The 20,861-nt window shown below is 38.0% G+C and overlaps 1 protein-coding gene across 1 annotated transcript; it reads right to left on the bottom strand.

Moving 5' to 3' along the window:
* Window positions 1-755: 755 nt before the first annotated feature.
* On the bottom strand, window positions 756-12,305 carry LOC145007142 (protein trichome birefringence-like 11). Its single transcript, XM_078966126.1, has 3 exons — window positions 12,129-12,305; window positions 12,006-12,060; window positions 756-1,039 (listed from the first exon to the last, which is right to left on the bottom strand). The coding sequence occupies exons 1-3, from the start codon at window positions 12,303-12,305 to the stop codon at window positions 756-758; spliced, it is 516 nt and encodes a 171-aa protein (XP_078822252.1).
* Window positions 12,306-20,861: the final 8,556 nt, after the last annotated feature.

Genomic DNA, 20,861 nt, shown 5'->3' with positions numbered 1-20,861 from the left:
ATCAAATGAAGTTATTTCAGCATCATAAGCAGATAAAGGAATATTAAATGATTCAAGAATAGCACGTACCTTGGTGGTCATTGGAGATTTATCAGTGGACTTGGACACAAAGCATCGTCCAGAAACTTCTTCTTCACAATTATTTTCATAGCTTGTGACCATTGCACCATGAGTTGGATGCCTCATTTCCTCATCATCAGATGCTGAAGACCAGATCTGATAAGTTCCACTTTCTTCTTCTTCATCAGATTCCCCTTTCGCAACTAATGACAAGCCTTTTGCCTTCGCGCGCACCTCCTCAAGCTTTTCTGAGTAGTAGGCTTCATCCTTGATTTTTCTTTTCTTCTCCTCTTTCTTTCTCAATATACAATCAGCTGCGAAGTGATTTGCCCCATTGCAGTAATGACAATAGATTCCAGAATCACCTTTTAGTTTCTTATCTTCCTTCGCATCTTTCTGCTTTTCTTCAACCTTTTCCAATTTCTTTTTTTCTTCACCTCCAGCTTTTATGAAACCACTCTTCGCATCATTTGGCTTTCCTTTTGGATTGAAAGGCTTTTTGAAAAACTTCTTTACTCTTTTGTTTGAATAGAATGAAACTTCTTCATCATCAGAGTTCATTACGAAACCTTCATTGTCTGATTCTTCTTTCTCACCAGCATCAATTTCAGTAACCTTTGAAACTAAAGCCAAAGGTCCTCCTAGACTCTGTTTCGTTTCTTCAAGCATTTCTGTAATTTCGCTTTCATGAGTTTTCAGTTGGTTGTGAGATCATTCAAGGTGGTTGTATCAAAACTTTTTTGGTTCTTTATCATTATACTAACACTACGCCATTCTTTGCGAAGACCCATGATGAATGTCAGATTGAATTCCATAAGAGATCTTGAGATTCCATACCCGCTGCAACGATAAACAAGCTCATTCAGATGATCATAGTAGTTTTCAATTGTTTCAGCATCCTTTTGTCTTAATTCCTTAAGTTCAGCAAAACATTGCTTAACAGAATTGATCTTTGTCTTCTCACTTCCTTGATATTTCTCTTTCAGTGTGATCCAAATACGTAACAACCCGAAATTTGTTCGTCGCCAAAACCCGTTCTACCCGGAAACTCGCCGTTACCGGATTCGTTCCGTTCTCTCTTTGGAATAAATTGATAAACTTATATGTTTATTTTATTCTAATAAGTGTCTAAATCACTCAGGAACTTATGTTAGTTGCCCAAAAACAATTATTTCATAAGTTTTAAAAATGTTCCCGTCGGGTGACGGAAACTTAATCGGGTGCGACCAAAAGCCGCGTTTAGCGTCGGTATCGGGTAGAATTCCACCGCGTGCAAATCTTAGGGACTATATAAACGAGTTTCAGCTTTCATTTGAAGCTTTTTCCTTCTCTCACTACTCTCTCTCTAACCTCTCTCCAAAATCCAAAGATTAAGTGTCCAAAACTCAAAATTTAAGCTTCAAATCCTTAAGGTACCTCCCTAGCCTTAATCTATAGCATCTTTAGCCTTCAAATTCGGGAATTAAACATAATTTGTGACCACATACATGAGTTTACGGCCATGGAGCATTCATGGGCCGTAAACTCACAATAAGTGGGGTTTTGAGCCTTTTAAACCCTTCCTTGACAAGTTTGGACCTTGGATATGGCTATGGGACTTTAAAATATGGAATCTAAACATGTAAAACTTGAGTTTTGTGATGTTTGGAGGAATTTACGGCCAAGGATCATTCTTGGGCCGTAAACTCATATAATGAGGGTTTTTATGCCCTTAAACCCTTCCAAATCACTCCTATGGCTTAGATATGAATTATAGGACCTTGATTCTAGCATTTGGACACTTGAAACATTAATTTTGGGGGACTTAGATGAGTTTACGGCCAAGGAGAGTTCTTGGGATGTAAACTCCCCAAAACTTGGCATAAATCCCATTTTAAGGTGTTAGAAAGCCATCCAACACCACCAAAAGCCTTGGAATAAATCAAGGGACCAACCAAAAATACTTTGAGGGCCTAAAACACAACATTTTTGGGGTTTCTAAGGGTTTACAGCCAAGACTTGTTCTTGGGCCGTAAACTCCAAAATTAATTGGTGTTAGAATGCAAACTACACACCCCTAAGGCCCTTGGATGAATTTTAGAAGTACTTTCATGCAAGTTCTAGACCTTGAAACTCCTTGGAACACCACACACTAGAGTTTACGGCCATGAAGGGGATTTCATGGGCCGTAAACTCCATAAATCCCTCATATGTCCCTTACAAACTCATGTTAGGCCTTGGATTAATTCTACCAATCACATGTGATTTATTCTAACACCATTTAACATCATTTTCTTGGGTAAATAAGGGTTTACGGCCTTGGAGCCATGCTAGGCCGTAAACTCCCTTAAAGGGGGTCAAATTGATGTTTTGAATCATTCCAAGTCCTTAAACCAAGTCTAGAAACTATTCCCTAAGTGTTGGAAGTCCAAATGGCACCATAAACCACCCATCATGAGTTTACAGCCGTAAACTCATGGGGATGGGTGTTTTGGCCGTAAACTCCCTTAAGGGGAGTGTTCCTTTGATGTCCCAACTCATTTCCCAAGTCCCTTGTGTCATTCATGTCCCTAAACGCCACCCGGGTCCCACCAAACACTTGTATCGGAGTGTTATCGCGACCTGAAGCATTGGTCCCTATCCGACAATCAATCTAAGTCCTAATTAAATACAAATGTGTATCTTTACATCATAATTAGGAACCTCGTGCGTTTACAAGTTCCGGATCAACTCTTAGCATCCAAACCGTCTCGTACCTCGTCCGGTGAGTTCATACCCCTACGGCTTTTTCACTGTTTTCAATGTTTTCAGGGGGGGAATACAAGCAAACTATAACTATTTTCAAATCACAACATTGATGTGTTTCAAACAATCTTTGACAAACCTATAAACTCTTTTACTCCTTATGTATTATGTTGAGCATAAGGAATGACTATTCGATTTCAACTAAATGGATTTTAGTTAAGGAAACAACCAAACTAATCAAATTATTATGGGAATAATTTGGGGGTCTTTACTGTTCTTTCTATCGTATACTGATATCTATACCAAGTTTTTAGATAAACTATGTCTGTTTCAGTTTATCTCCATATCATTTGAATGTATTATCCGATAATTTCATGTATGTATCTATACTTTACAGTATTATGTTTCATAATCTTTTGTATGTCGATATCTTACGAGAACCCTGTGAATAGTTTAGTACTAGCTTGTGAGATAGTCATTACCCTTTATGGATGATCAGTAAATCCTCCCCGGAAGTGTAACCAGAGTCTCCTGGAGGGAGAGCGCGGAATTTGTGAATAGATCTATTCGGGACTGACAATCCCACACCTTAACTGCTAGCTACAGTTAGGTGGGCACGCCTAGGGTGACAAATTTATGGATATCGTTCGACGTCTGACAAACGTCAAGGAGGTCAAGTTGTCGTATTAGTATGGTTACCCGACTCACAATATGTATTAATACCAGCTTATTCACAGTTTGGGTTCAGAAACTACGTCTCGTTCGGGATAGTGATCCCATGGTTTTGTATCTATATTTTATATCTCTTTCGGGATTGTGATCCCATGGTGTTGTTTCTAGATCTCTTTTGGGATAGTGATCCCATGGTATTATCAAACTACTTTATATCCATGTCCTATACGGGATAGTGATCCCATGGTTTACTTCTATATCTCTTTTGGGATAGTGATCCCATGGTATTAATCAAACTATTTTGAATCTAATTCGGGACAGTGATCCCATGGTTTGTATTTATAACTTGTACGGGATGTCTTTCCCCATGGTCTTAAACTATATCTTATACGGGATAATGATCCCATGGTTTGTAACTATAACTTATACGGGATAGTGATCCCATGGTTTTCTAAATCCATATCTTATACAGGATGATGATCCTAAGGTTTCGTGTCTTAACTATATCTTATACGGGATAGTGATCCCATGGTTTTCTAAAACTATATCTTATACGGGATAGTGATCCCATGGTTTTCTAAACCTATATCTTATACGGGATAGTGATCCCATGGTTTCTAAATATGTAACTTATTCGGGAGAGTGATCCCATGGTTTCAATCTATATTTACATATATACATTAACTTATCTCGTGTTAGTCTGGGATGATAGTCCCATGATCTTGAATCTGTACTTTCAAATGTGTCAAACTAACTTATATGTCTTTCAGGATAGTGATCCCAAGATTTTCATTATATAGTTTTGTGTGTTAAACTATACTTGTGTTATACAACTGATCTTACAATTAGGAAAATATGGGATTTTCCTGGGGTAAATTACAATACATAACCGAATTGGTAACAAATGATAACTCAACCAACTTCACATAACAAAATATGGGATTTTCTTGGATAACAAATCTTTTTGGAAACTAAAGGAAACCGATACATTTTCATAAAACAAAGCCGCTTATGAACTCACCAGCTTTATGCTGATTTTCAAACCGCTTGTATTCTCAGGTCCACATTAGACAGGTACTCGGTGATCTCTTTTGGTGAAGACGGAGTGCGTAGAAGACTCGTCTCAACTTTTGTTAATATGATGCATATGTATATCTTGTATAACTTTACTTTTGAAACAAATGTAAACTTTCATATATATGTAATGTAATGTAATGTTTGTTTACTGTGATTACTATGTACATTGGAATTGATACACAACATGGTAGTCAACCCCGGAGACGTTTCCGCCTTTGGTTTTCGGGGTGTGACAGATTGGTATCAAAGCCCTTGTTTATAGTGAACAGAGTATACCAAACCTTACATGGTATAAAACTATAAACACTAAAGGGCCTCAGTGCTCTGAATTAAAAGTATCTTCAAAACTACAAGTATTTTCAAAAGTATACAAGTATACCGAACCGCCGAAATCCGTAACTTCAAGTAGAACAAAACATAAGTAAATGGGTGTTGTACACTGTGGTTAAACCTGGGTAGTTATGTAGTCGTGTCTAGGGTCAATATAGCCTGGCCAACTATATTCATTCGAGACACGGCCAACATGTGCTTGGGAGTAACTGTGGTACGCAGCATGCCTAAAACTTACCTAACATCCCAAACAACGAATCGCCGCTGCAGCGAACCATGAAATACTATGGGAGTATTTCTAGAGCCAATCCTTCGTAGAAAATCCTCGTATACGCGATGTTACTTGATCATTCCGCTGGCGATAAAATGTTCTGTCTTGATAACTCTTCCCTGCTTTATCGCTTAGTATGATGCCATATCTGTCTTGATGAGATATTCCCTGTTCAATATCTCTTGATTCAATTCAGAGGACTTATAATCCTCTCTTTCCTGATCTTTTTAGAACAAGATGCCTCCGAGAAAGAGATCCAACTCGAAGAACAACGATAATCCTCCTCCGCCACCACCTTCTCCTCAATTTGATCTTGCATCACTTCAAACAGTTCTGACTGCTGCAATGGTGGCAGTTATGTCTCAAATGAATCCCGGTGGCTCCGGAGGTGGTCCCCAACCTCAAAACCCAGAAGGCAGCCAGGAACATCGAAGAGGCGGTTCCTACAAAGACTTCATGAACGCAAAACCCACAACCTTTGATGGCACTGGAGGTGTCATTTCCCTGACTCGATGGTTCGAGAAAATCGAGTCAATCTTCGAAATATGTGCCTGTTCGGAGTCTGATAAAGTCAAGTTTGCTGCCTGTACCTTCCTTGATAAAGCCCTGACTTGGTGGAACGGCCGAGTCAAATCCTTAACTCTACCTGTAGCGAATGCCATGGGTTGGGAAGCTATGAAGGAGCTTCTGCTTGCAGAGTACTGCCCTCGGGGCGAAATTCAGAAACTGGAACACGAACTCTGGAACCTTAAGATGAAGGGTTCCAACATAGCTGCTTATACTTCAAGATTCGATGACCTGGCTTTACTCAGTCCGGGAATGGTTACCCCGGAGAGTAAAAAGATCGAAAGATTCATCTGGGGATTGACCCAACCAACCAAGGGGAATGTCTTGGCTGCGAAGCCAGACACGTACGACAGCGCTAAATGCCTTGCAAAAATCTTGATCGATCACGAAGACAACTATGATGAAGAAACTACCACTCCTGAGTCAGACACAAGTGGAGGTGAAAGTAGAAAGAAATCTCAGAACAAGCGAAAGGCCCAGAGTACGAGGGGGTCTTCCAAGAAACAGCAAACAGTAGCAGTCCATGCTGCTACTGCCCCTATTGCTGTCTCAGCTGTCGGTTCTACAGCCCAAACTCCCACCAGTGGATACACTGGCAGTCTTCCGTGGTGTGGTAAGTGCAACTACCATCACCGTATCCCTGGTCCATGTCGCGAAAGGAGTTGCGACAACTGTGGCAAGAAGGGCCATCTGTCTCGAACTTGTAGAAAACCGGCCAAGTCAACAAACCAATCATCGGGGGCAGGAATCAGTCCAGCCTGCTACAATTGTGGTGAGGCAGGACATTTCAAAAGGAATTGACCCAAGGCAACTACCACCACTGATCCCTCTGTTGCCGCAGGTATACTTCTCTTTGATAACTCTTATACCTGCAACTCTTTTCGATTCCCGTGTTTGGAGGGAAACCTGTTATCTATTTATTCGAACGTTTTCTAAGCCCGATTCCTCGTGTGTGATCGAGATGTGCATCATCAAGAGGACTAACCAATGAGATTGAAAACACTAACTTCGTACCTATAGATTGAATCCTCGGTCCAGAGGACTCTTCTATTCCATTCGTTTAATGGGAAACCTTTCGCGATAATACCTTGATGCTACGTTTAACATGGAATGACGGAGTCCCATTCATGTTGTTATCCTGGTTTCGAGAGGGTCGCCTGTCTATATCTCTTTGCTCGACCTAACTCTCATGATCTTCGGCATCAAACTCTCGTATTGTGTCATGCTTTAAAACTCAAGAGTTTTTCTTGGTACGAATTACCACATTCCTTGTTTCTGTGATCATTGGGAAACGAGAAGTTAGTAGTTCTTTCTACTAAATGTCTATCCCGAAGTGTTTCCGGGAAATTCATTTGAACATCTAAAGTTTAAATTCCATATCGTATGTTTCGAAATTTTCGTAGAGACCCGATTCCACTTGAGAAAGTGATGATCCAAAATATCGAATCCATTCGAGTTTCATTTCAAACTCATGATCTATATCCTATTCTTTGAATTTCGGGACGAAATTCCCTCTATCGGGGGGATAATGTAACGACCCGAAATTTGTTCGTCGCCAAAACCCGTTCTACCCGGAAAGTCGCCGTTTCCGGATTCGTTCCATTCTCTCTTTGGAATAAATTGATAAACTTATATGTTTATTTTATTCTAATAAGTGTCTAAATCACTCAGGAACTTATGTTAGTTGCCCAAAAACAATTATTTCATAAGTTTTAAAAATGTTCCCGTCGGGTGACAGAAACTCAATCGGGTGCGACCAAAAGCCGCGTTTAGCGTCGGTATCGGGTAGAATTCCACTGCGTGCAAATTTTAGGGACTATATAAACGAGTTTCAGCTTTCATTTGAATCTTTTTCCTTCTCTCACTACTCTCTCTCTAACCTCTCTCCAAAATCCAAAGATTAAGTGTCCAAAACTCAAAATTTAAGCTTCAAATCCTTAAGGTACCTCCCTAGCCTTAATCTATAGCATCTTTAGCCTTCAAATTCGGGAATTAAACATAATTTGTGACCACATACATGAGTTTACGGCCATGGAGCATTCATGGGCCTTAAACTCACAATAAGTGGGGTTTTGAGCCTTTAAACCCTTCCTTGACTAGTTTGGACCTTGGATATGGCTATGGGACTTTAAAATATGGAATCTAAACATGTAAAACTTGAGTTTTGTGATGTTTGGAGGAGTTTACGGCCAAGGATCATTCTTGGGCCATAAACTCATATAATGAGGGTTTTTATGCCCTTAAACCCTTCCAAATCACTCCTATGGATTAGATATGAATTATAGGACCTTGATTCTAGCATTTGGACATTTGAAACATTAATTTTGGGGGACTTAGATGATTTTACGGCCAAGGAGAGTTCTTGGGCCGTAAACTCCCCAAAACTTGGCATAAATCCCATTTTAAGGTGTTAGAAAACCATCCAACACCACCAAAAGCCTTGGAATAAATCAAGGGACCAACCAAAAATACTTTGAGGGCCTAAAACACAACATTTGTGGGGTTTCTAAGGGTTTACGGCCAAGACTTCTTCTTGGGCCGTAAACTCCAAAATTAATTGGTGTTAGAATGCAAACTACACACCCCTAAGGCCCTTGGATGAATTTTAGAAGTACTTTCATGCAAGTTCTAGACCTTGAAACACCTTGGAACACCACACACTAGAGTTTACGGCCATGAAGGGGGTTTCATGGGCCGTAAACTCCATAAATCCCTCATATGTCCCTTACAAACTCATGTTAGGCCTTGGATTAATTCTACCAATCACATGTGATTTGTTCTAACACCATTGAACATCATTTTCTTGGGTAAATAAGGGTTTACGGCCTTGGAGCCATTCTAGGCCATAAACTCCCTTAAAGGGGGTCAAATTGATGTTTTGAATCATTCCAAGTCCTTAAACCAAGTCTAGAAACTATTCCCTAAGTGTTGGAAGTCCAAATGGCACCATAAACCACCCATCATGAGTTTACGGCTGTAAACTCATGGGGATGAGTGTTTTGGCCATAAACTCCCTTAAGGGGAGTGTTCCTTTGATGTCCCAACTCATTTCCCAAGTCCCTTGTGTCATTCATGTCCCTAAACGCCACCCGGGTCCCACCAAACACTTGTATCGGAGTGTTATCGCGACCTGAAGCATTGGTCCCTATCCGACAACCAATCTAAGTCCTAATTAGATACAAATGTGTATCTTTACATCATAATTAGGAACCTCATGCGTTTACAAGTTCCGGATCAACTCTTAGCATCCAAACCGTCTCGTACCTCGTCCGGTGAGTTCATACCCCTACGGCTTTTTCACTGTTTTCAATGTTTTCAGTGGGGGGAATACAAGCAAACTATAACTGTTTTCAAATCACAACATTGATGTGTTTCAAACAATCTTTGACAAACCTATAAACTCTTTTACTCCTAATGTATTATGTTGAGCATAAGGAATGACTATTCGATTTCAACTAAATGGATTTTAGTTAAGGAAACACCCAAACTAATCAAATTATTATGGGAATAATTTGGGGGTCTTTACTGTTCTTTCTATCGTATACTGATATCTATACCAAGTTTTTAGATAAACTATGTTTATTTCAGTTTATCTCCGTATCATTTGAATGTATTATCCGATAATTTCATGTATGTATTTATACTTTACGGTATTATGTTTCATAATCTTTTGTATGTCGATATCTTACGAGAACCCTGTGAATAGTTTAGTACTAGCTTGTGAGATAGTCACTACCCTTTATGGATGATCAGTAAATCCTCCCCGTAAGTGTAACCAGAGTCTCCTGGAGGGAGAGCGCGGAATTTGTGAATAGATCTATTCAGGACTGACATTCCACACCTTAACTGCTAGCTACAGTTAGGCGGGCACGCCTAGGGTGACAAATTTCTGGATATCGTTCGACGTCTGACAAACGTCAAGGAGGTCACGTTGTCGTATTAGTATGGTTACCCGACTCACAATATGTATTAATACCAACTTATTCACAGTTTGGGTTCAGAAACTACGTCTCGTTCGGGATAGTGATCCCATGGTTTTGTATCTATATTTTATATCTCTTTTGGGATTGTGATCTCATGGTCTTGTTTCTAGATCTCTTTCGGGATAGTGATCCCATGGTATTATCAAACTACTTTATATCCATGTCCTATACGGGATAGTGATCCCATGGTTTACTTCTATATCTCTTTCGGGATAGTGATCCCATGGTATTAATCAAACTATTTTGAATCTAATTCAGGAGAGTGATCCCATGGTTTGTATTTATAACTTGTACGGGATGTCTTTCCCCATGGTCTTAAACTATATCTTATACGGGATAATGATCCCATGGTTTGTAACTATAACTTATACGGGATAGTGATCCCATGGTTTTCTAAATCCATATCTTATATAGGATGATGATCCTAAGGTTTCGTGTCTTAACTATATCTTATACGGGATAGTGATCCCATGGTTTTCTAAAACTATATCTTATACGGGATAGTGATCCCATGGTTTTCTAAACCTATATCTTATACGGGATAGTGATCCCATGATTTCTAAATATGTAACTTATTCGGGAGAGTGATCCCATGGTTTCAATCTATATTTACATATATACATTAACTTATCTCGTGTTAGTCCGGGATGATAGTCCCATGATCTTGAATCTGTACTTTCAAATGTGTCAAACTAACTTCTATGTCTTTCGGGATAATGATCCCAAGATTTTCATTATATAGTTTTGTGTGTTAAACTATACTTGTGTTATACAACTGATCTTACAATTAGGAAAATATGGGATTTTCCTGGGGTAAATTACAATACATAACCAAATTGGTAACAAATGATAACTAAACCAAGTTCACATAAGAAAATATGGGATTTTCTTGGATAACAAATCTTTTCGGAAACTAAAGGAAACTGATACATTTTCATAAAACAAAACCGCTTATGAACTCACCAGCTTTATGCTGATTTTCAAACCGCTTGTATTCTCAGGTCCACATTAGACAGGTACTCGGTGATCTCTTTTGGTGAAGACGGAGTGCGTAGAAGACTCGTCTCAACTTTTGTTAATATGATGCATATGTATATCTTGTATAACTTTACTTTTGAAACAAATGTAAACTTTCATATATATGTAATGTAATGTTTGTTTACTGTGATTACTATGTACATTGGAATTGATACACAACATGGTAGTCAACCCCGGAGACGTTTCCGCCTTTGGTTTCCGAGGTGTGACAAAATATCCTTGGCTGTTTTACAACTACGAATGTAATTGTAAACCACAGGAGGCAAAGCACCTCTTAGTTCCCTCATACATCTTTTCTCTTTTTTTTTTTCATGTGATTCTGTTGTTCAACAACATCAATTGAAGAAGCAGATGATCCGATTGTTTAAACATTTTCAGGAGGTATAACTTTTCCACTGATACAATTCCAGAGTTCTTCATCAATTCCATTTAAGTAATCCTCCATCCTATCAGCCCACTGATCATAGTATTCAGGGATTAACATTGGAATTTTGGTTGAAGAACCAAGTGAGAGAAAAAAAGTCATGGTGTTCATGTTGAAGTTCTCCATTGATGAACACGAGAAATTTTTAGAAAGCTTGAAAAACTTGATGTATTTGTGAATTGATCAAACGATTTGATCATCGATTGCTAATCGATCACTCGAATAAACAATTCAAATGTAGAATCGATTCAAATCTGAATATCAAGAGAGATTTGCAGAACCAAAATGTGCGGAAATTTTTTGAGTAATGTTAGTACTCAAAAAGCAAATGATTCTAAAACGAAAATCAGATCAATGTAGTTTGAAATCCTGCTCTGATACCAATTGATGAGAATTGTTATCGAGATTTAGAATGAAATCATGATTGTTTGAATGAAAAGTAAGAACACAGGAAGTAAATATTAATTATATCTTATATTGATGAAGAACTGATTACAATAAGTAGAGAGAAATTGGAAATGAGTAATGAATCACTCGTGCATTCGGTGCCTCTACTTCTAACCTCAGTCCCTATTTATAGGAAACGTGAGTGTACAAAAAATATACTAAGTCCTGAACTATAAGCTTCACACAAATGAAGACTTAGTAAAATAACTAACATGCGAAACTAAAGAAACAAACATTTCGACTTTTACAACATCTAGTCTCTACATTAATATATGTTTACCTTAAAAGGGAATCAGAAAAGTGATGACAAGATGGATTTGGAAATTAGAAAGTCAGCTCCTTTCCATCTGAATGAGCTCCTATCAACAATATCAATTCCCAGGTTCTGCAACTGTTTCCTTCCAACTCTTGCCTTCTCCTCGTGAACCAAGAAATGGGACACAATATTCAACTGTGCACTTGTAATCCTGTCACAAGAAGACAATTAAGTAAATGGGAATATATTCCAGATCATATAACCCTAAAACTTCATTACCACAAATCTGAAACAGTAGTTTCCTTTCTCTTTCATGATAGGCCTACCATGTGTCCCATACACCTTCTTTAGATCTTTAACAACACTTATTAACAAACATAGCATAGATTCCCATTGATTCCTATTGATGGAATCACCCACAAACACTAACCTTTTTCTGCGGTTCAGTTCCAGCATGTTTGTGTAACATCCGAATTTCCAGGTACATTATTTTTTTTATTATTTTGGAAATTTGAGAGAGACTCGGCGAGTTGATGCTTAGACTCGCCGAGTAGAGTCGTGAATTTCCATCTGGGTTAATGACCGGACTCGACGAGTCGACTAGTGGACTCGGCGATTCCATGTTGTTTAATGAAACCCTAATTTTTGGGGTTTGAGACCTATTTCAAGGCTCTTATGGCCTTCATTTACGACTACCAGTTGATAGAGAGAGACCCTAGAGTGTGTGAGCGTTTTGAGAGAGAAAGGATGTCACACCCCAAAACCGGAACAACGGAAACGTTCTAGGGTGGATGACGTCATATCAAGTATCACAACAATTGCAGTATAGTAATCAAAGTACAACAACCATTGTATTAACAGTAATAGTTTTACATGGTTTACATTACATAGAAACTTCATAGTATATACAAGTAATAATGTAAATGCAGCTTGGTACTAAACGATCTTCACAAAAAGCGCCTGAGATGTACCTTTCTATCGCTGACCTGAGAATACAAGTTATTTGAAAAGCGAGTATCAACATTTTTACAAATACCGGTGAGTTCATAAGTATTTGGTGTCATTTTATCTAAATCACTTTATATAAGTAGTAGTTTTAAAGTATATAGTGAATTAGAGTCCTTTCCAGAAAATCCTAAATTTTCTAATTAAAAGCAGTCTTCTACCAAGACTGGACAGAGTTATGTGGTAAAAAGTAATTTTTCCTTGACACTATCATTATCAAAATGTGATATTGATTTTGAAAGAAAGTAGGAGAATATCAAGGAAAATAACATATGCTTAAGTAGTGAAGACTGCTGACTAAGGCAAAGGAAATCATAGACTCTAGGAGAGTATCAAATGAACGGTACGCCTGGCTTAGTCTAACAAAAAGGGAGACACAGACCCCAGACAATATCAAATGAAAGCTACATCTAGCAAGCTCTAAAAAACAGTGAACACAGACCCCATACAGTATCAAATGAATGATATCTCTAGCAAGGTCTAAATACAGTGAATACATTGTTAAAACCTGTTACCTTAAGGCCATGAATTATAAGGTAACCTCGAGATACTCGTAACCATACTGATAAACACTATAGAACTTGATGCCCTGCAAGCGTCGGAATGAATATGACATTTGTTACCCCTTGGCTTGGTAGGTCGTGGACTGTAGCTAGCAGTCAGGATGCGGGGGTGTCAATCCCGTATAGCTAAGCACACAATGTCCGATCTCCCTACAAGAGACTCTGGTTACTATCCTGACAACGGAGAAGGCCGTGTACTGAAGATGTTCTCGTGTAGTGAGATCTGATGTGAAATACTAGACTAATGATAGAGACTCACAATTGAACTGACTAATGTAAACCTATATGTCTATGCTTGTATACATAATGTATAACTAATGATAGAGACTCACAACTGAACTTACCAGACGACATCTCAACGAAGAAAAGGAAATAGGGCGAACTAGCCTTCCTAAGTCCTTTAAACATTATTTATATAACTATACAAGTATAGGCATACATTTAACTAAGTTTAAGTGTTTAACGAAGTAGGAGTGTTCCACAAAAGTATACGTGTTAACAAGTAGGAGCGTATCGTGAAGTAGGAGTGTATCGTGAAGTAGGAGTGTATCGTGAAGTATAAGCGTATCGTGAAGTATAAGCGTAAATAAGTAGGATCATATTACGAAGTAAAAGCGTTACAAGTATAAGTGGAGTATAAGCGTGAACAAGTATTAGTGAAGTAAAAGTGATAACACGTATAAGTGAAGTATAAGCGTAATAGTTATAAGTTAAGTAAAAGTGGTAACAGGTATAAGTGAAGTATAAGCGTAACAGGTATAAGTGAAGTAAAAGTGGTAACAAGTATAAGCGTATCACAAAGTGAAAGCGTTATCAAGTAGGAGTTTAAACTAGGTAGAAGTGAAACAGTGGTATCTTAGCCAAGTAGGAGTATAAAAACATGGGAGAAATCTTTGATGAAAAACTTTAGGAAAACCTTTATACTTAAGAAAATCACGACTTGGCATTCTTTTGTAAAATCAGTTTGAAAACCTTTGGAATTCCTTTGGAAACCTTTCATAAACAAGTTTTAAGTGAAACTTTGATAAAACATTCAGTGCGAAATTCAATTTGAGGAAGGCTTTGTACAAGTAAAAACGTTTTAGAAAAAACCATTTACTGTATCATACTTGGTAAAACAGTTGACAGTGTAAGAAATCCTTATGCATGCGGGTTATCAATCACATGTGATTGATATGATAACTAGCATGTTTAACTTGTATTCCCCCCATAAAACGTGTAAAAACATTTCAAAAGGTTAATTCAGGGGTATGAACTCACCTGATGTAAGCAGATCCGACGAAGGTGCCGGTTGGGTGCTCGGTATCAAGTAAGGACTTGGACACACTAAGTGACCTATTAACATATGATAACATATGTTTACATACAATTAGTACATATAATACTAATTAAACAAGTATACGCATCCTAAAGTGCGGAAACTCTATATAGAGTTCACGGCCCTGTGACTAACTCCCCATGAGTTTACGGTCGTAAACTCATGGTGAGGGTCTTCTAGGATGCCTAAATGTCTCATATCATTTGTAGATTTATGCTAGGTCCAAATATAAGGCACATGAGTGGATTTAAGGCATCTAAATGGACCAAATAGGAGCTTACGGCTGTAAGATCCTATGTACATATTCCTTTGGTGTTTTAAGGGCTTAAATGATAGAGAATAAAATCCTATGCATTTTTTCTAAGTCAAATGGGGAGTTTAGGGCACCATTTGGGCATTTTCTAGGAGTTTACGGCCCATGGACCTTTCCTAGGGGGTTTACGGCCGTAAACTCCCATGTCCTTGGATTTATTGAAGTTTAATGCCTTTACATCAATGGGATTGCTTCTAGACATTTTCCCAAGGCCATAGGAAGTGTTTGTGGTCATTTCTAACACATAAAATTGAGTTTACTCCCCATGAAGAGGAGTTTACAGCCCAAGCATGTTCTTGGGCAGTAAACTCATGTTTACTCTCCAAAAACTCATTTCAAGGTGTTCTAAGTCCGAGTGTGTAAGCCTAGAAGTCATATCTAAGCCTTAGGGGCAATTTGGAGGGGGTTTGGGGCTTAAAAACCCCATTTAGGGGTGTTCACGGTCCAAGAGAGTTCATGGGCCGTAAACACATATATTGGCCCCTAATCCATTTTTTAAACACGAATTTCCATGTTAGTTAAGCTATACAACAAGTTAGCGTAGATTGCTTACTCGTTTGGGGCTCGAAACGGATGATTTTTTGCTCAAAATTAAGTTGTAGAGAGAGAGTGTAGAGAGAGAGTAAAAAGGGTGGAAATGAAGATTACTCTCCATTATATAGGGGCTTGAGTTGAGGCTCAGTGGAAATCAACCCGATACTGCTGTTAAACTGGACTTTTGGTTGCACCCGATTTAGTGGTCGTATTTCGACATGGTTGAAACTAGAACTTTTTAAGGGATTAGTGAGGGTATTTCTAATTTGTTTTCAACCTTTACCAAGTCATTATAAAAGTCCCAAATTAATTAACCAATCCAAAGGTTAACGGACAGTTTAATAAAGCGAGGCTTATTAACGGAAAAAAAAGGGTTAAAAGTGACGGAATAAATTTCGGGTTGTCAGAAAGGAAGCCATTTTTTATCCTTGTGTGGGTGATTTTGCAAGAAGAAGGTGACCAAGGCAAGAGGAAACTGAAGAGGGAGCTAATCGGTGGATTTCAGAGCTTAAGGACTTCATCTTGAGGTATATATCTGATCCTTCTTCAGTTTTGGGTGTTAATCCTTGAGAGTTAGGGTTTCTAGCCCATTTAGAGTATGATTGTTAGTGCAATTGGTCCCTTCTTGTGTTGGGGTTACGGATCTGGATCCAAAGAGATCCAGATATCTAAGCCCCTTGATCTTTATGGGGTGTCATTGGGTTATATGAGCTGAGAGTGGCATATTGAGGCCATTTCTTCAAATATAGCCATAGGGTCTTTGCATGTGCATCAAGATCCAAACTTTATGTGTTTATTATGATCAAGTAGGGCAGATCTATGGGTTAGAGGAACATATCTGACCTCAAGAGGTCATTTCTGTATAAGCATGGCATGAACTCGCCGAGTCCCAAGAACAGAATCGACGAGTAGGGCTAGGGTTTCCCGTAAGTCACTCAGTGAGTAACTTGTCGAGTTGGGGGAATGACTCGGTGAGTCAAAAGGGGGTAAAGGATTACAGGTGGAACTCACCGAGTTCATAATTGAACTCGACGAGTTGAGTCGGGGTGGCCCCGCGATTCATGCCAGGTGTAACCCATCGAGCAGGGGGAAGGCTCGACGTGTCATGAGAGGCTAGAGAGATAGTGGACACGTGTAGACTCGCCTAGTCGCCCAAGTGCACTCGACGAGTCAGGTCAAAGTTTAACCGTTGACTTTGTTGACTTTTAGGGATTGGTCAACAATGGGGTCTTTGAGTCAAGAGAGGGGTAAAATGGTCTTTTACCCATATGAGGGTGCTAAGAGAGGGTTGGGTATAGTCTTGAGAGTTATATCTATGAGCGTATTTTACTTTATGTGATTAGGCGAAGGCTAGACTATACTGCTACTGAGTCAGGGATTTACCGAGACATCTGAGGTGAGTCTTCTCACTATACTTTACCTTGAGTGGTAATTAGAGTTATGTGACAGAGTTATTGTATGCTATTTATGTGATGTGTTGCACTACATTATTTCTATGTGATTTATTCCATGTGTATATCAGAGTTAGAACCGGAAGATTCACAGAGCTAGGACCAGAGGGTCCACAGAGTTAGGGCCCAAGGGCCCATAGAGTTATAGCCTCGAGTAGCTAGTATGTGTTATGTGTGGTATTTTGCGGAACTCACTAAGCTTTATTCTTAGATTGTTATGTGTTATGTGTTTCAGGTACTAGTGATGATCGCGAGAAGGCGCCGGCATGATCTGTACACACACCCGCAGAGTTTATTATGATTTGATCTTGGGAAATGTTTTGTGAACAATGATACGATACAATGATATTTTATTAATTAATGTGTTTTGAAAATGTGAAAAATTGTTTTAATTTTTATAGTGTTAAAGTTTGTTGCGTTGAACCTATATACAATGTAATTCATTCAAAATCAGAACCCAACAGCTCAAGTTTTTTAGGGGTATCAATGTTTGCAACTTTATGCATATTTAGAATCAAGGTAATCAGAGAATAACAATCTATCTTGCAAGACTAAGCATTAAAAAAATTACCTTGGAATGTAGCAATATTGAGGCTTTCACCTCCATTTCATAAAGTCTTTGTCCAATATTCCATTGGCCTCACAATTGAAACCTTCATCTATAAAAAGGAAAGTAAAAGTAGAGTACAAAGGATAACTCTCATCATAAACCCATTTCCCCTTTGTAACATCATACACCGTTCACCCTTTTCTTACTGAAAATCACTTGTGTCAACTCTAGAGAAGAGAACAAACTTGAGAATCATGCTGATTGAAGCCACTAAATTGAGGAGCAAAATGAGCAAGCTTGGACTTGAATGTTTTTGGTGGTACAGTTGTTACCCCAGGAGCCCATAATATCTTTAGTTAATCTCCAAATGCCATTGCAAACTCACCCTGTCATCATACTCATCGGTCATAGCCATAAAAAAATCAATAATCTTCTACTTGTTTGTTTGCTTACTATAACTATTATTGCAGAAATACAAATGAACAAAATCAATCATTTATATGGTGCATTTAGGGTTAATTGCATTAATGATGACCAACACTAACTGATCTGTTATATCTTACAGAAAACCATTTGCATCATCAAAAAATAGCCCTAGAAAGCAAAAAACTCAAAAAGAGACTAGAGGCTAGAGAACTATTCATAAAACAAGTGTTTCCCAAGTTCTGTAAACCTGTTAACACCAACGAACCCTTCTCATGCGCGAAAAAGAAAAAGATTGAAAGTACAACTTACTGAAATCCACTTTTACTCAACCTGAAATTGGCTCCCGCAAAGGCATCGGTGGGAGGTACATGTTTGCCCTAGATCCTAAACTCCCACCAGATTTCTTCCTGGACTTCTTTCTCTTCCATGCGTCGAGTTTCTTCCACGTACCACTCTGATAACGCATACATACCTACGAGAGTTGATCCGCGAAAATTTCAGTTTCGGGTGATTCGGAGATGGGACCACCGGTAGAGGAAAAATCATCAAGCGTTTCTTTCATTTTAAAGGAGAAGGTTAGGGGCAGCGTACGTGGGATGTGAGTGGGGACAGAGGGAGTGGTTGAAATCGGGGTTTAAAATCAGGGCTTAAAATTTTTGGGGAGTCGTGGTGCATGTTTGAAGAGTCGGTGTGGGTTAAAAGTAGTAGAGGTGGGTGAGGGGCGGAGATGAAGGAGATGAGATGTTAGAGAACAAATCGAAACGAATGTAGGAGAAGAAAGCAGATTACTTTTATACCCTTGGCCTCCGAAGACACAATCGAGCACTTTCAAAAAAGGGTGTTACTCTTCAGCTTCTGTTCTAGGAATTTTGTGTCCATCAGGCGTTGACGGCTGAATTGGCCATCAAACCCATGATTTGGCTACATTCAGTTGTTGATATTCATTTAAGATAGTCCTGATAAAGTATACTTGGACAAGAATACATTTAGCTTGCGTGAATTTTGATTATGAGAAAATAGGTAATACATTCTTGAATTGTTATATTGTCCATGCCTATGTATACATTTGTCATCTTGTTTTAAGTCCAATATTTGCTTCAACGTACTCCTGCAAAGAAGATGATATAATTGGTTAAGTTTAAACTTCAAAGTGAGTAAACAATACTATAAATGAAGGGAAATGATAAAACAATAAAAGTTAAGATAGGTTTAATTTGTGTGTAGTAGGTGTCTAAATCAACCACTGCTCTTTGTTCTGAAGTTTAGGCCCTCAAGGAACGCATTGCAATGGATAAGGTTTGATGACCAAACTGCATAAATGTTATATTTTAATAACCATTTTTACTCGTAATTAGTAGATCATATTAATATATGAATACATATTACACCCAAGATTAAAAAAAATACAACAGTAAATCAGTAAAATATAGATTTGTAGGACTGGAGGATGGTTTACGTGTGGCAATATCTCCAAACATATGCTTCAATTGTGCGAGTCCAATAAGTGGGTGTTAACTACTACAATTTCTTAACAAATATTGTTGTTTTTACATTGATTGAAGGGTGCAATTGGTTTAGCATATAAAAATTGATTAACATGGACACCAAATTCATGGAACAGGAACTCCTGATGGGCCCTCAAAAGTAATTGTGTCTTCATGACCTTTGTAGCTTCTCTCTTCACCAAACTTGTTAAAAATATTAAAATCAAACAAAAAAACTTGAAGAAAAATTATCAACATTTTGAAAATTTTACTTCATAAATATCAAACGAACAAAAATCAAAACAAAAGGCATTAAATAAAATGAAGATACCCATTTACCACCAATTTTTGAATATTAGGAAGAGAAACATCCAAAAGCTCAATGGAGAAAGCCTCACAAAATAAGTAAAAAACAACAATGATCCGACCAACTCGCCAAGAGCTTCTTGGTGTAATTTGAAACGCCATTAGAAGAAGAAACAAATACCTTTCATACGTACAACATAAACCTAGAATCTAAATTAGGCATGCATGAAGCACAAACAAAGACTTTAAACCTAATAAAAGAGCAACATAAAGCATAATCTATTTCCATTCTACATGAATCTAACCTGACCAAATGCATAAATTTATAGCATTAAAATGTAGAGCACAAACCTTCAGTCAAATCAAGTCTCAGGAGCAAAAGAAGAAATAAGAACAAAGAACCAAGCTGACGTTGTATGGCTCTGAACTTATGTGCACCTTCAACCACCGTTCGTCAAACCACCTCCTGAAATAAAAAATAATAATAATAATACATGTTTAAATTGATTAGCAATAGACGTAGTCTACTACCAAAATCTACAAATCGAAAAAATCAACTTAGTATCGATGGGGAGCAGTGAAAAAGAAGAGTTGAGGTGTCAAATTGAGACAGGAGAAGAAGATGTGGACTTAATGAAACCATTTATAGTTTTTCCTATTCATGCCCTAACCTAATTCACCCTAATACCTATTAACCCAATCGGGCACATGAACTGGTGGATAAAGGAAAAGGAGGTTTTTACCTGGCTACATGAAATCAAAAGAAAAAATTGAGAACGGAGGGAAACTAGGTAGTGTAAAAGTGTCAAATATAATTTTATATTATATTTATATAGAATTTATATATTTGAGTATTAATACTATAAGTTTATATAGAATTAATATCATCAAACCTAAAAAGTAATATAAAAACATAACTTAATATTCTATTATATTAATATGGAAACTAGGTAGTGTAAAAGTGTCAAATAGAGTTTAATTAGATTGCATGGGTTCAATATCTTATTAGTAAGCCGTAATTGATTTAAGGAGTTAAGTCCCAAGTCGTGGTCTCATAGCGTG

Source organism: Lactuca saligna, chromosome 7 (assembly GCF_052625555.1).
Source record: "Lactuca saligna cultivar CGN05327 chromosome 7, ASM5262555v1, whole genome shotgun sequence".
NCBI classification, from domain to species: Eukaryota; Viridiplantae; Streptophyta; class Magnoliopsida; order Asterales; family Asteraceae; genus Lactuca; species Lactuca saligna.
This window is presented reverse-complemented; position numbering and strand designations above follow the sequence as displayed.